This window comes from Anas platyrhynchos, chromosome 1, assembly GCF_047663525.1.
Source record: "Anas platyrhynchos isolate ZD024472 breed Pekin duck chromosome 1, IASCAAS_PekinDuck_T2T, whole genome shotgun sequence".
Classification (NCBI taxonomy): domain Eukaryota; kingdom Metazoa; phylum Chordata; class Aves; order Anseriformes; family Anatidae; genus Anas; species Anas platyrhynchos.
Window position 1 is genome coordinate 44558120 of NC_092587.1, and position 16743 is coordinate 44574862.

Sequence of the window (16743 nt, forward strand, 5' to 3'; positions counted from 1 at the left end):
CCCTAATCTTTTTTAATCAAGAGCTGGAGCCTGAAAAGCAGCGGGCACGCATCCATCATGAGACAAGGATCCATATTCTGAATCTCCTTATCACCTCTCTTGAATGTAGTCCTCCCAGCCTTGCACTGTATCTCTTGGGATATGAGCTCAAGAAACCTGTCAGCACCACAAATCTGCAAGACCCAGGTATGAAGACGAAAAGTTGATCTTGCATTCGGTTCTTGTACCACCAACACTGAGAATATCTATCAGAAAATGCATGGGGAGACCCAGTTCCTCTGAATGTTAAGAAGAAGAAAACAGGCCTTGTTCTAATCCTCAAATCTGTATTCAGAGATAAGATGAACCCAGGTGCAGTATTTTAAACTGCTTTAGAATTTGATCCTTTGTCTAAGTTGGATTTTGGAATGGACTTGAAATTAGAGTTCTGGGAGAAAATGATAATTTTGAAGAGAAGTATAAATTTATTTACTGTTCACATGCATTGCGGTTGTCAGTAATACAAAAAAAATGATTTGGTGATCCAGGAAGTCCCTATGTGTGACAAGACTTTGAACAAGTTATACAACTTGAGTGCTCTTCTGCCCCTCCTCAAACTCCCATTTAAGATTGATTATCAAGTAGGAAAACAGTCTGGCTGTTTAACAGTGTAGAAGAAAACCTTAAAGAAGATATATGTATAAATATATATGCATATATGGCATTTCAGATACTTCTAGAATTGTCAAAGATAGTGAGTTAGTCTGTCTTGAACTTGAGCAAGTTCAGAAGAGATGGTTGGGGCTGGAGCAGTCAGCTTATGAGGAGAGGTTGAGAGAATGGGACTTCTTCAGCATGGAAAAGAGAAGGTTTGGGGGAACCTGATAACAGCCTTCCAATACCTACAAAGAAGTTAATGAGGGGGAAAGGCCAGGCTCTTCAGTGGTGCGTGGCAGGAGAACAAGACAGTAGGCATAAACTGAAAAGAGGCTCTGAGCAAATATGGAAGAAACTTCTGCAGAGTGAGGAAGGTGAAGCAGGGGAATGGGTTGGCTGGAGAGGACATACAGTCTTCATGCTTGGAGGTTTGTTGAGATCCAGCTGTATAAAGCTATGAGCTTTATCCTGTCTGCTGTCATAGCTGACTCTACTTTGAGCAGTAGGTTGTAGTAGAGATTTCTTGGAGTCCCTTCAGATCTGAAGTACAGGATTCTTTCTCAGGTATTTTAAGGAATGTTTCATATGAACACATTGGGATCAACAGATTTAATTTTTTAGCTATTTATAGAAGCCTGTTTCTTATGATCTTTGGGTCAGATGCTTTGCTCCCAGCAGATTTTGGTTGTTTATGGTTGTTTCTAGTTCTAAATGAAGGGTAGGTAGGACCTGAATTTCATTCGGAAAAAAAAGTCTGAGTTATTTTATGTCTCAGAAAGGCACAGAAAGACACCAGCCTCTTTTTTATCTGGAAAGTAACTTACTATGGCAGACCATGTTTTGCACATTTTGAAATTCTATACCTAAAGAATATGGATAATTGATCTGCAAGCATACAATTTTAGAGGGTATCATAAGTCAGATCAGTAATAGGAGACTGTCTTTGTCTCCAGGCTGTGAGAGATCCTTGCAGGCTGCTTTGAATTATCCCATTAATAATGTGAAGAAAGAATGACCGTAAGCTATATGCCTAGGAATAATAATTTCCTACTAAAGCATAAATGATGTGGGTCCAAACAGAGACAATTATTTCCCCTGTAAGAATGGTGGTTGTTGATGCATTTACTGCTTAAGGGCATCTTGCTTGGTGAATTAAAGTAATAATTGGATAAAGGATGGATGCAAAGTGACAGAATTTTTGCTTCAGTCTTAAAGTCTTTTCCTTTTCCTCTTGGTTACAGTGTTAGGTGCCTCTAGGAGAGTTATTGAACAATTGCGGTCATTTTGTGACTAAATACAGAGATTTAAAACTCACATTTGAAATTGGCAAATGAGTATTCAATTAAAGTGTAGGACTGAGAATCCAAATTTTCATTTGGTTGATGCGGAATATTAAAATGCCAATTGGATCTCTTCATATAGAACAGAAGAGAAAATTCTTAAGGAAGTTTTGGTTGTATAATTTGTCTTCTTTCTGCAGAGTTCCTACAGATGTTTTAATTTGATTTTTGCTAAAGCAGTTTCTCCCTTTATTTTAATTGAGAAAAATCTTTTCTGGATGTTTTTGCTGCTGCTCTGTGGAGCAGTATGGTGCTGTATAAGGTATTAAGCATTTAGTTTCTGTGATTCTGTGTTCTAATCTGCATTTATTATGGAGGCAAGTACGTAAGAAATTACTTCTGTATTTTGAAGGTGTTTTGGGTTGTCCACGGACTTGCCTTCATGCTATTTTGAACATACTGGAGAAGGGTACTGAAACAAGGAACGGGCCTACAGCAGTTCAGGAATCTCCTCATCTTGCAGAACTCTGTTACCAGGTATGCAACCTATTTTCTGTTGGCATGTATTGAGAGTGAACTTTAAATAAAATTAGCTCCTTCATGGTTGATGAACACAGATGGTGATGATATTGAAAATATTTTTTGGTTCAAGAAAGATCTGTCAGATTTTTTTTATATATTGAACTTCTTCTGATCTACCTTTTCCTATGTAAAAATGTATTATCTTCTAACAACACTGAAACCAAAAAGTCTACACTCGTTACAGAGCTTGGAATTGATTTGTATTTGTAAAGCTAGTTTTGGCAAGCCTTTGAGTGTCTTATGGCCACGTAACAAGTTTTTGTTGTTCTTTTTTTGAATATCTGGAACTGCATTTTGCTGACGTAATATGGCAGATAATCCCAAATAAATAAAGTTCTCTTCTTTATTCTGCAGCCAGTGATGTGTGTGTATAAAATATAGTGAGAGGGAGCAGGCAGGGAAGATGGTTGGATTTAACATGTGCAAAGTTAGTTGTTGTTTGGCCTTAAATCACACACCTTTATTGTGTGGGTAATCTGTGACATCTACAAAGTATTTTAAATATAAGTAATTAAAAGTGGAAGAGGCCATACTGTAGAAGAGGAAAAAGGTGAAGATGACATTTCCTGTCTCGGTGAACCCGCAGAGTAAAAAGAAAGATGCTTTTCTTTTAAGTAAAGTGGACAAACTGAAAGGGTTATAGAGTCATGTTGTGGGTGGGTAGTTGCTGTAGATGCCTGCATGCCGATAGTCCTTCAAATCATAATTTGATATATGTTATAAACAATATGTTGTGCTTTGGAGCAGGCTGCTGGAAAACTTACTGAAAATACAGGCAATAATACCATTTGAGCATTAAAACAGAGTTATGCTTCTTTTGCTTTGGTGGTTTTGTTTTGTTTGTTTCTTGTGAAATAAACTCCATATGAGTATCTACTGTTTTTGATTTTCAGGTGATCTATCAGTTGTGCGCATGTGCTGACACCTCGGGCCCAACTATGAGATACCTCAGGACCAGTCAGGATTTCTTATTCACTCAGCTGCAGTATTTGCCATTTTCTACCAGAGGTAACTTTTGTCCTTAGCTAAGGACAAAAAATTCAATGCCTTCTTTGTGTCTTTAGCAGCCCCAGAGGGAAGATAGATACATAGCATGATTAGATTGAATTAATTGCTGCCTCTTTGCTAATCTTTTAGTTCTGATATTATTGAACTCTGCCTGCTTAGGTAGTTCATATTGTTTTGCAGAACTCTTGTGAAAGAGCTTGTTAGTTTTGGAGCATATCCAGTCTCCAGAAGCAAATCCTTATCTATCTTTTAATTATTGTTGTAGTTTTGTTAGATTTTGCTACAGCAAAAAAGGTGTATTCTGGAAAAGATGCTATGCGGAACGGGAGGGAGTAGAAGGCTGGTGGTTATAACCACTTCTATCTTCTCTTCCTTGAAATAAGGATCTGGAGATTTTATTTGGTACTGATGTTAGTTATGAAGTGAATGGATTTGTTTTAATGTTTAAGACCGGCATTTCAAAGGCAGGCATCTTAAAACTTCATAAGTGTACATACTGGGTTTGTCAGATGCTAGACCACCAGTGCTTTGTTCGATGACAGTAGTCTTAACCTTCAAGTGCACATATCCAGAATGGGGGAAGTATTTTAGATGATCTCTTACGTTATCTTAAGAATGGAAATGAGATTCATAAAGAACATGAAGACCCAGGTTCAAGCCTTAACACCTTAAAAGCAAAGTGATAGCTCACAAGGGGTAAATGTCTGATGATTTTCACTGAAATGATAATAGATCTTACTTGCTCATAGATTCTCCACAATGATTTTGAGTACAAGTTACATCCAGATTTTTTTGTATGTACATATTCTTAAATTCATGCCTGTGTATGAGTCTTTCAAAACACTCATGTGCATTGAATGGCATTTGTTAGATCCCTTAGTCTTTTGTGAACAAATGGCGAGCAATTCATAAGTAATGATAGGTTCTAGAAGCTTTCTCAAATGAAGAAATGCTTTCCTTGGAGTAAGTAGTATTATTTATATTCAGTTTTATAAGAATTTTCTTATCTCCACGCAGAGCATGAGATTTCAACACTGAACCAAATGTCCTGGTTGATGAAAACCGCAGCGATAGAAATGCGAGTCACATCACTGAACCGCCAGCGCTCCCATACGCAGAGACTGCTGCACCTGCTGCTGGATGACATGCCTGTGAAACCCTACTTGGGTAAGAAGAACTTGCTGTGATGACGCATGACATGTGTCTGTGCCCTCTCAAAATGCGTGTGTATGCCAAATGCCTCTAGACAGGTGTAGAAGCCACACATGTGGACACCAAATGCCTCCAGGCACTTGTATAAGCCTCAGGACTCACCATGTGTGAACAAGCATGTTGGGCGGATGCTTGAATATGTGTGACCATGCCCGCGCTTAAGTGTCCACAAGTGTTTTTGGTGCACACATGTGCTTGTCAGTGTTGTTCAAACATGGTTTTGGATGACACATTGGAAGACATGTGAACACGTTTGTGCTTGTCAATGTACCCACACAATTTCAAGCTATACATGTAAATACAAACGAACACACATGTGCTCACCAATAGCCTCCACATGTATTTTTGGGCAACATGTGAGAACACACATGTACATGCTAAAGGCTTCCACACATTCTCAGGGAATATAGTTGAACACATGTTAATAGATGTGTGCACACCGAATGCTTCCACATGTGTATTCAGGCAACGTATGAGAACATATCTGCATGCCACAGGTCTCCACACATTTTGGGGCAACACAGATGAACATGTGTATGTCAGTATTGATAAGGTAGGTGGTATTTATTTGTTATTTCTTTTGGTTATTTATGCTTCAGGTGATGGTGAAGGTGGGATAGAAGATGAAAGTCGGTCTGTCAGTGGATTTCTCCACTTTGATACTGCCTCTAAAGGTAAACTCTGTGGGCATTGATTATTTCTCTGTAAAAATTTTCTGTTCCTGAATTTGGGGGCTGCTTCTACAAGGGACACTGAAAAATGAAATAATAGGCTTTCAAAACAGCAGCAGTACATGAAATAATTTTATTTAGTGTGGACAAAATGAATTTCAGAACCTTGACATAGTTGGTTGGAGAGTGGAAAATATTGGACTCAAAAGGAAGGTAGAGTATTCTGTATTTAAGTATCTGTGGAAGGGTGAAATGGGAGGTGGTAGTCTGTAAATTTCCTGGGAACAGGAAGAACAGTGAGACTGTTGCTTAAACTGAATGTGTTTGTTTATTTGTGGCAAAGAATATAAATACCAAGCAATTGACCTTAGATTTCTTACTACGTATTAAAGTTTCAGCAAAAGACTGCATTGTTCTCCTTGAAAACCAGCCTGTTTTTTAAGAGACAAAATTTAGAATCTTGTAGTAGTGAATTGGATTAAATGTATACATAAAAAGAGAATAATAGAAAACAACAGAGTTAAGAATTTAAGGCTCTAGAACATGTTTTTAAGTGCCTTCTAGAGATCATTTGTGTTTTTTGAAGAGTTAATGTTCCCTTTTGAAACTTCACACATTATGATTTGAATTTTCAAAGGTAAGCTTTTCATAGGCTCCTATTTGCAATCTTTTTCTTAATCTTTTTCTTCTTTTTTATCTCCCTGTTATATTTTGGACTACAATCTGAATTGATTTACTCTTCCAGTACGCAGGAAGATCTTAAGTATTCTGGATTCAATTGACTTCAGCCAGGACATTCCAGAGCCTTTGCAACTGGATTTTTTTGACCGCACTCAGATTGAGCAAGTCATTGCTAATTGTGAACACAAGAATGCACGTGGGCAAGTGGTCTGCAACGTGAAGGTGTGCAGTAGTTCATGTTCTCAAATTATGTGTGCCATTTGTATCTTGATAATCATTTAGTTTTTAAAATCAATTACTGTATTAATAGGACTTTGAAACTTGTTTTCACATAAAGAATATACCTGTTTCAGGTGTTCATAATTTATACAAACTGTGAGTTATTTTTTCTTCTGTATTGCACACACTCATTTCACATTTGCGCCTGACAGATGTGTTGGTTTAAGACACTTTGAGGAAATATTTTCTGTTTTAATGTTTTTCATATCTCAGAACACCCAAATAATATTGCAGAAAATGACTTTACCTTATTTCATTGTTCTGCAACCCACAACTGTGTAGTTCTGCATATGTGTGCACAATTATGTACATAGTATAGTTGTGTACTGCAGTAGTTCTTAAAGGCTTCAGTTAACATAGCATCACATTGTGATAAGTAATTGACAAGTGTTTAATAAACCGTCCTGAAAAATTTGTGGTCCAAAAGACAGTGGACAAAGCAGGAGTGGAGAAGAATGGCAAAGCAATCTTGCTGGTGATAGGAAAACAGCTATCCCATATTAGCAACCAGCTATTCTGTATTATAAAATATGTTTTAGTCTTGAGAAGAGAGAAACCCTTAATCCTGTACAAGAAGACTACAGTGGAGGTTGAAGAGAAGGGAGAGTAGTGATGTGTTAGAAGAACTGATGAAAGAACATAACTGTGGAACAGAAGGAAATGAAGGAGTGCAAAAAATGGGAAGGACAGTAAGCAAGAAGAGGTTGGACAGCTCCCAAAAGCAGTTAAAGAATGAAATATGGAAGAAATTGAGAAAATAAATGAAACTTGAATCTTGTTAGTATTTTAGTTGCATCTGTTGCTATGTAGCAACCTCCTTTTAGAAGACAAATATGTCTTTCTCCTGATTAAAGCTTTTTTTTTTTTTTTTTTTTTTTAATTCCTTTTCAATTTCAGCATCTACACAGAGTTCTGGTTGCAGAAGTCAATGCCCTTCAAGGAATGGCAGCAATTGGTCAGAGACCTTTACTTATGGAAGTAAGTATAGAAAAAATAAATTACTGTTGTTCTTGGTGGATTTCATAAACCATCAAGCAGTAAGCTTTACCATGAAAACTTGTGGATTCGAGTCCTGAAATTTGAGTTAGTAATTTCTTAAGGGAAAAAAAAAACACAAGACATTAACATTTGATAAGAGAAACTGCTTAACATACTGTTCTATATACAATAGAAGCCAAGTTCATCTTGCCTGTCTCTTGTAGGGGATGACAATTCATTTGTCCTTTCTTCTATACAGCTGTAGTTTCTGTGAACACGGAGGAGCTTAATGCTTAATTATTTTTTGAGATTCTTACCATCTTTTAGTTTTATTTGAAATTGGCTAAGTGGGTTTGAAAATCAAAAGATGGAGAGGTGACTCACACTAAAAATAAGAAAACACACCAACAGTTTTTTCACAGTTGTCTGCTTTGATTTTTAAAGTGTGTATATATATATATATTTTTTTTTTTTTTTGTTTTGTTTTACTATACACTTGAGGCATTCATGGTGAAAAGCCCTTGTGAAAAGCAGCTCAGAATTGGATTGGCATATCTTGTTAAAATGATTAATGGCAGCTCGTTTCTGATAATCAGAAGACCTACCTATTTTTTTCTTCCAAAGGCTATTACTAATAGATTAAAACTTGTAATGTTGAAATCTGTTATTGTCATTAATCTGTTTTAGAGTATTATAACTCAATTCCTTTTTCATGGGTGTTCAGGAGATCAACACTATCCTGCAGTATGTAGTGGAGCGGAATAAGTTGCTACAGTGCCTCCATGCTAAGAGGCATGCTTTAGAGTCATGGAGACAGCTGGTGGAAATTATACTCACTGCCTGCCCCCAGGATCTTATACAGGCTGAAGACAGACAACTGATTATCCGTGATCTGTTACAGGATGTGCATGACAAGGTAATGCTCTACTGGAAGCCAACCCTTTCTTTGAGCATTGTTGCTATGTCTTTTTATATGAAAGAGAAACTACTCTTCAAGTAGCATTTTTGACCATAATCAAGAAAAAATTGTCTGCCTTTAGTATTACTTTCAGCTTTTTGATTGCTACTATGCTGAAGTTTGAATGTGCCATTGGGCAGAGGGAGATACTCTATATATTTTTGCATAGCTGCTGTGATCTGCAAGCCATTTATTGATGAATTTTGAAGACATTTTAGTGTAATCTGGTATGATGATGGTCTGGAAAGGGTGGGTGAAAAGGTAACAGCCCATTTGATGAGTAACATAAAAGAAGTCACTGAAGTGATGAAAGCAGACAGTACTGCATTTGCTAATTTATTGCAATTAGATGACACTGTTTAAATCCTAACACGGCTTCTTTTGAAAAATTAAAGAAAGTTGAATGAAACATCAGAGTAGAAAAAGTAAAGATTTTAGAATTGGAAGGGCTTCTGGGAACATGACCCTTTGCTTTGTCTTAAAATATTTAAAGTCTGGATCTTTTATTGCAGAAATAGAGTAATAATTTTTGAGACGGACTGGACAGTTATGACTGACTCAGCCATTCTCAATGAAAATTTAATGAAAAATCCTCCTATTGTTTAAGTCAGCTGGGGAATAATTTCTTGTTACTGTTTTATTGTGAGAGGCATACCGTTTTTAGTTTTGATAGACAATCTATGTTTTGAGGAATGTATATTAATGAAAATGTCATCTTTTTTATGAACAAAAAGTAACCTTTTAGGGTTTGTTTCTGTTTTCATTAGTTTTTAGGTAACTCTTTCAGGAAAATATATTTTTAGTAGAATGTGGGTCTTGTTTTTTATATGAACAAATTTAAAACATGGGAATAAAGGGAGGCCTTTACTGGGCAAAATAATTTCATCAATTCCTAAAATCTTTACAAAGCACAAATTTCAGACTGTAATTTCCTGTAATACTGTAGTGGAGAATTTTTTTAATTTGAGAAAACATTTATCTATACTTTTCTTTGAAAATAATTGATCTACCATATTAAACAACTGCATTGCTTAAAAGGAAAGCTGCTTGAATGCCAGTGATAAAGATACCAGGTTTATCTTTCGAATGATGAAGTGAACTAAAGTGTCTTATGCTAACTTCATATTATTTTTTCTCCATGTTGTCTTAAATGCTTCTTTGATACTTATTCTTTTGAGTTTAATTATATCTTCACATTTTTAACAAAAATAGTTTTCTTTAAATGGCAGATTTCTTGAAAAAGCAGAGGGTGTCAGTTGTTCTTTCCCTAACTTAGGTTTAAATATTTTACTAATAAACCAACTCAAACAACAGCACATTCCTTCCTGTTTCTTATCCAGATTTAACTATCATCTTGCCTGTAATTTGTGGAAATAAAAACCAGAAGGCTAATGGTCTGCTCGATTAAAACGTGCTCAATATACTTTTTTCTGGACGTGTTTCACCTGACACTACTGATTTTGATTTGTTTTAAATAGTGTTCTATTAATGAATTCCGTTTGAATACATAAATGAAATAGCTGCGAGAGACTAAATTAATTGCTTTAATAGCTCAAGAAATCACACTTACCTACTTCTTGGTTTTCTTCTCTTGTTTGTTTCTGTCTTTTTTTTTTTTTTCTTCTCTTTTAAGATCCTGGATGAGGATGCGGCTCAGGAGCTGATGCCAGTGGTGGCAGGGGCTGTGTTCACTCTGACAGCCCACCTGAGCCAGTCTGTGAAAACAGAGCAGAAACAGCCACTTTCAGTCCCAATGACGGGACAGTCCCAATATATCTTGATGCTGGATGGTTCTTTTGCCTCATCACCAGGCTCCGAGAGCATATCCATAGGTTTTGCTTCCATTGGTGACTCCTCCCTCCACATCATCTTAAAAAAGCTGCTGGATTTCATTTTGAAAACAGGTTTGTTATCCTTTGCCCTACGTTCATGGGAATTCTAACCACCAGGAGTACAAAGAAGGACTGAAATGCTCAAGTTTTTTTTATTACAGTCAATTAGGTAGATGTTCCATGATTACTGTGGATACCTTAGCAAGAAAAAAAAAAGCATTTTTTTTTGAATTCTGAACAAACAGAAGAAAGACGTGTAAATAACTTTAAAGGGAAATTCATATTCAAGTGTTTGTAGCAGGATAAACTTGCTGAATATACTCATAAATACTTTTTTATACAAACAGTAGAACTCTGTTTTATTTCTGCCAGCACTGCCACAGAAAAGTAAATTAATTGTCAGTAGAAGATAGTGTTATGGAATTTGTAACTGCTTGGTTCTAATTATGACTACTTCTTGTGAACAGGTGGTGGCTTCCAGAGAGTGAGGACACATCTTTACGGATCGCTGCTTTATTATTTGCAGATTGCCCAGAGACCAGATGAACCAGACACTTTAGAGGCTGGTATGGTCCAATTGTACTTTGGGAAAGAGCAGAAAAAATTGTTACTAAACCCTAAACTATAGTTCATGTATGCTGAATTGTCTCCTGGAAGTAGATAGGTTATGTAGATATAAACCATCTTACTCCAAAGCTCTGGAGCTTGATGGACAAGCAAATGACGATGTGGATAAAATTCCATCTGCATTGAGGGAGTTGCGCAGGGCAAGTCAACCTATGCCCCGCATCACAACAACCCCCACCAAGAAAAAAAGAAGGGTTATAGTAATAGGGGACTCCCTTCTGAAGGGAACGAAGGGCCCAATTTGTCATCCAGACCTGGCAAAGGGAAGTCTGCTATCTCCATGGGGCACGGGTAAGAGATGTTGCTCGGAGAGTCACTCCCCTGGTACGTCCCTCTGATTATTACTCTTTATTGTTTAAGTTGGCAGTGAAGAGGTGGCAAAGAGCAATCAGAAGGGATTTTAGGGTTTTGGGGCAATTAGTTGAAGGATCAGGTGCACAGGTAGTGTTTTCCTCCATTCTTCCAGTAATGGGGATCAACATTGAAAGGAATGGGCAGACCCAGTGGATCAATATGTGGCTCTGAGGCTGGTGCCGTTGACACAGTTTCAGGTTTCTTGATCATGGGAAGGTCTACATGACACCGGGTCTACTGACTCCTGGTGGGGAACACCTTTCTTTGAGGGGCAAAACAAGTTTTGCCCTGAAGTTAGCAGGGCTGATTGGATAGGGCTTTGAACTAGATTTGAAGAGGGAAAGAGACAGAACCAGGCCCACCTATGTTATGAGACTGCATGCCAGTTTTGAGGAACTGCATGCGGGTGAGACCCTTCAGTCTGCCCCATGAAGGGCCGAATTGAATGAAAGACATCTGGTGTGTTCCTATACATAAACATGCAGCATGAGAAATAAGCATTTCAGCTCCCTTTTCAGGGAGCTTGTATACTAATGCATGTAGTATGGGAAGCAAGCAGGAGGAGTTGGAAGCCACAGTGCAATTAGAAAACTATGATCTAATTGCTATCACGGAAACGTGGTGGGATGAATCACACAGCTGGAACATTGGCATAGAGGGCTATAGGCTCTACAGGAGAGACAGGAAGGGAAAGAAGGGTGGGGGTGTTGCCCTCTGTGTTAAGAACTGGATAGATTGTGAAGAGTTCCCTCTAAGAAACAGCGAAGAGGAGGTTGAGAGCCCGTGGGTAAAAATTAAGGACCGGATCAACAACAGACATCTTGTGGTTGGGGTCTACTACAGACCCCCTGATCAAGAGGAGCCTGTTAGTGAGGCCTTCTTGCTCCAACTACAGGAAGTATCACGCTCACAGGCTCTCATCCTCCTGGGGGATTTCAACCACCTGGCTGTTTGCTGGGAAAGCCACATGGCAGGAAGTAAGCAATCCAGGAGACTGCTAGAGACCATTGAGGACCACTTCCTCATCCAGGTATTAGACAAACCAACCAAAGCAGAAGCATTACTGGACCTGGTGCTCACCAATGTAGAACCCCAAAGATTATTTGATATTCTTTCTGTTCGTTTAGTTAAAGACCTCAGGGGAAAACAAACAAAACCATAAAACAAAGCCAAAAAGAGTCAATAAAAAAAACAAATGTGTTTTTCAAGCCAGCTGGATTTGTTAATGGCTTGAATACTTGACTTACCAACATTTATACTCGTTATTTCCTCTTAGAGCTTGGATGAGGTTGGAACAACAAACTTGAGTTTAGTAACTATGCATGAAGACTCCTACTGCTTATTACTTGGTCAGCTTTTTGATCTATGGTAGTGATAATATGATGGAATTGTTATGACCTTTCAGTATTTTATTGGTGACTTTGAAATCAGGACTTTTCTACTTAACTTATCATTTACTTCCCTTCAAACCAAGTGTTTTGGTCCCAGTGAAAGTTCTTAGGCTTCATAGATGCTCCAGGCTATGTGTATTGAATCTTGGAATAGTTTTAGGCAGGTTATTTACAAGTGTGGCTATTCAGGCACAGATGTTTTTGAGTTCTGTCTGGCATTTGTGTGATATTTAGAAAAAAAAGGATTTGTAGGAAAACTTCTGCACTTCAAACACCTGTGCCCCTTGTTTATGATATTTCTGTTGCAAGATAGAGAATGCCCTGAAGGATATAGCCTCAGCTGTACTATAGCTAAGCAAATGCTAAGCTGTCCATCTTTCCATTTTTCCTTTTCTGTTATACTTGTTTCTTACAGCTAAAAAAACAATGTGGGAACGTCTGACAGCTCCTGAAGATGTGTTTAGTAAATTGCAACGAGAAAACATGGCGATTATTGAGAGTTATGGGGCAGCTCTCATGGAAGTGGTCTGTCGCGATGCTTGTGATGGTCATGAGATAGGCCGGGTAAATAAATCTATTCCTCTGCAATCACTGTTTTGTTTGCTTTAAAGAACATTTTACTACTTTGCAGAGATGGAAAATTTCATGAGGTAGAACTAGAAAACATTCTTTGTAGATACTTACTCTCTTTCACATTTCTGTCCTACCACTGATTCTTCAAGTTGCTAAAAGTAGGTACATACGTGCATATTAATTATTTTCTCAAACAGGTTTATGTCCCTTTGTTTAACAAAAAAGGGTAGCAAACACTGCTGCAAAAGATTGTAGGCATGATCTGCTGTGAATATTATCTGTTATCTTTAAATCATGTACTTACTGGTTTATTTTCTCACTTTGGAAAAGTTTAGTAACTTGAAAAAGAAATATTGAGAAATAAATATTTTCTGTCAGGAATCTAGTCAAAATGCAAAATAGTTTTACTTAGTAATTCTGCTTGTAGCAATACTTCATTAAAAATATTGTGGCATAGTTAGCAAACAGCATCTGTAATACTTTGTTAGAGGATAAGTAATAGAGGAAAGGCAATTCACTTGTTCTATACTAAAATATCAAGAAATCTTAGAGTATTTTCCACATAAGGGGTTATGCTTGTAGTGCAGAAATGCAGTCTGCTTTTAAGAAGCTGTTAGAAGCAATTCCCTAGAATTTAATATTTTTAGGTATTTGTTAGAAATCTCATTAATCTCATAGATTTAATTTGGGTTTGTTTTTTCTCCTTGGTTCAATTCTGTTTGTTTTTTTCTCTTTCTGTCCTAGATGTTGGCATTGGCTTTGCTTGATCGTATTGTTTCAGTAGACAAGCAGCAGCAGTGGCTATTGTATCTCTCCAATAGTGGCTACCTGAAGGTGCTTGTGGATAGCCTAGCAGACGATGATGTGGCTCTTCAGAGCTTACTCACACCTCAGCCCCCTCTACTTAAAGCGCTGTACACATATGAGTCCAAAATGGTAAGAGCACTTATGGAACAGTTTTGTGTTTTTAAATAAAAGTTGCTTGTCTATACTTTACATTGATCATACTCAGAGTTACTGTACTAAAATAACAGTATTTGAAATGGTGCTACAATAGAGACATAATTTTAATAAGTCTCATTGTTCATTTCCAGTTGTAAGTAGTTATGTATTTCCTTTGTTATCTAGGCATTCCTCACCAGGGTAGCTAAAAGTCAGCAAGGGGCTTTAGAACTGTTGAGGTCTGGTGTGATTGTGAGGCTGGCACAGTGTCAAATATATGACATGCGACCTGAAACAGACCATCAAGGGTAAGTGTTGGTTCCCTGGCTGCTTTCGGAACTGTAGTACAGTCCTAGGACAACGTGACATCTTTTTATAACTGTAAGTCTAGAGAGTAAATATTTGGGGGTGTATTCTTGTGTGTTTACTTTAAAACTTTAAATCTCTTGTATTGAAAGGAAAATTCCAAATAACTGGGTGTCCAGTTGCTTATACTATGTAAAGTCCTACTTGTTTTATTCCTTATATAGGAATGGTCCATGTGTTGTTAATATATTTTTTTATTAATTTAGACTGTAATGTTTGAAAAACAGCCTGCTATACCTCTTTTGGGGAATTTGTAATTAGTGAACAAAAGGTACAAAGTTCATCGTCCCCTGAGGTGCCCTAACAGTAGAGTAAATGTAATTTCATATGTTTAAAAAACCATATGTATTATTGAAATATGAATACTTGCTGATTCTTAAGGGTAGTTTTAAGTCAAGGCTCTGCTTTACTAGTGGGCCTTACTTCTGTTTTATCTTTTTTTCTTTACTTTTTTCCCCCCACTAAATCTCTTAAGAATGTATGGAATGAGAGATCCCCCACTCTTCATTCCTGCTCCAGTGGAACGTTATCGCCAGATTCTTCTCCCAGCCCTTCAGCTGTGTCAAGTGATCCTCACCTCCAGCATGGCACAACACCTACAAGCAGCAGGACAGGTAAGTTCCAAAAGATGCTAGTTACTGCTTATTCAATCAAATTATGTGTTGTCTTGCTTTGGAAGTAAGCTTTTCTAAAACAACATTTTCACTGGTGTGGGAGGTCACTCTAAAATTCTCACAAGAGTAAAAGCATTGCTTCCTTGTTGCCTGACGCTAAATTATGAGACAATCATACTTCTCTTTTCTTCTTGTGGTACAGGTTTTGCAGTTTCTCATTGCCCATTCAGATACTATCCAGGCAATCCTGAGGTGTCAAGATGTTAGTGTTGGATCTCTCCAGGAGCTGGCCTTCCTGACGGGAATAATCAGCAAGGCAGCTTTGCCTGGTAGGAACTGTGGATTTGAAGTCTGTTACTTACATCTGCATGAATCTCATTTTGTTTTCTATGAAGTAATAACAAGACATATCAGGGAATATGTACAACACAGAATTCTCTGGAGATGTTCAGCTCTTGAAAAAATAGGGAAATGTTAAATTATTGTTCTTGAAGTAAATATGGTGGATTTGCAGTGGATACAGTGCCTGTGTTAATGTGCATTTGACTTCTCATTTTCTTTTCATTATGCTAACTGGCAGTATGTACTTTTTGTCTATGGGACCAATTGCAAATAGAAGTGTTCAAAGTGCATGTGGTATCCTCAAAAAGAACTTTCATTCGGAAAATTCTACAACTGAGAAAATGAAGACAGAAAACTTTTGTGTACCCATACATTTGATATTATTTTCTACATTTGTATTTATTTTAAAAAGAAAACTTCCAAGAAAAAGCACTGTGAGGACATTAAGGAGGAATGTCTGATTACAGTGCAGTTGTAGGTTGAAGCCAAATGTTCATTTTCTTACAGTATACTGTGCTTTGCATAACAGCTGCAAGTTTCATGCTAGCCTCCCCCCCATCTTTTTTTAATTAGTTAGTAGAACAGTAAGCTGCATAGCATGCATACTAGCTGCATTCATATCTGAATATTTTCCTCAAAGAAAGAACAAACTCTAAGTTGTTTTGCTGATTTTTTTATGACCAATGTTTATATTTAAATGTATACACTGCATACATTTAAATGTATACACTGCAAACAATTTTTTTTTTAAAAAAAAACAACAGTTAATTTAATGGCTGTATCTTTTATCAGGAGTTCTAAATGAGCTGGATGTTGATATTAATGAAGGGACACAGATGGAGCTACAAGGACATATAGGTCGATTTCAGGTAATAAAGTTACCCGCTTAACACTTGTCCTTTTGGAATTGTGAATGCAGATTAGAATTGTTTCCTGGGTTTGTGCTCTGATTAATAGCAGTTATGAAATGGATGTTTTCCAGCATTAAGAAAAATGTGCAGTGCTTTTTATTATTAGTTTTGTGGTTAGTTTTGTTGTTGTTTTTCTGTCATTTTATTTTGTTCTGTGTTTGTTGTTGTTTTGAAACAAATAGAAAAGACAGCATTTGGCAACATAAGAGTTAGGTCAGAGACTTTATTTTCCTCCCTGGTTTAGGATTCACCCTATGTGGAGAAGAGCTATTTGAACTCAACAACATAGTATGTAAAAGTAATGCAGAATATTGTTACAACTTTTGCTACAAGCATGTCTCCAGTTCAACAGTGTTGAGCATCGAACTAGTTAGATGTTAATAGCATCTAACATGCTAATATTTTATTTCTTTGCTTCCCTTTTAAGAATAATCCTGACTTAGAAACCAGAAATAAAACCAGAATAGAGTGAGTCCTATTGAAAAGCTTTAACTGGAAATCTTTTT

At 37.1% G+C, this 16743-nt stretch overlaps 1 protein-coding gene across 1 annotated transcript in view; it reads left to right on the forward strand.

Annotated features, from left to right (window-relative positions):
• The window catches only part of NUP205 (nucleoporin 205), a 49702-nt gene that overhangs the window by 26203 nt on the left and 6756 nt on the right, over positions 1 to 16743 (forward strand). The window contains exons 21-36 of the mRNA XM_027452708.3: positions 22 to 186; positions 2329 to 2453; positions 3392 to 3506; positions 4524 to 4673; positions 5318 to 5392; positions 6135 to 6292; positions 7247 to 7327; positions 8052 to 8243; positions 9919 to 10189; positions 10585 to 10683; positions 12905 to 13053; positions 13807 to 13998; positions 14191 to 14312; positions 14846 to 14984; positions 15187 to 15313; positions 16119 to 16195. Coding sequence (XP_027308509.2) covers positions 22 to 186; positions 2329 to 2453; positions 3392 to 3506; positions 4524 to 4673; positions 5318 to 5392; positions 6135 to 6292; positions 7247 to 7327; positions 8052 to 8243; positions 9919 to 10189; positions 10585 to 10683; positions 12905 to 13053; positions 13807 to 13998; positions 14191 to 14312; positions 14846 to 14984; positions 15187 to 15313; positions 16119 to 16195 — 2237 coding nt within the window. The remainder of the gene's footprint in view (positions 1 to 21; positions 187 to 2328; positions 2454 to 3391; positions 3507 to 4523; positions 4674 to 5317; positions 5393 to 6134; positions 6293 to 7246; positions 7328 to 8051; positions 8244 to 9918; positions 10190 to 10584; positions 10684 to 12904; positions 13054 to 13806; positions 13999 to 14190; positions 14313 to 14845; positions 14985 to 15186; positions 15314 to 16118; positions 16196 to 16743) is intronic.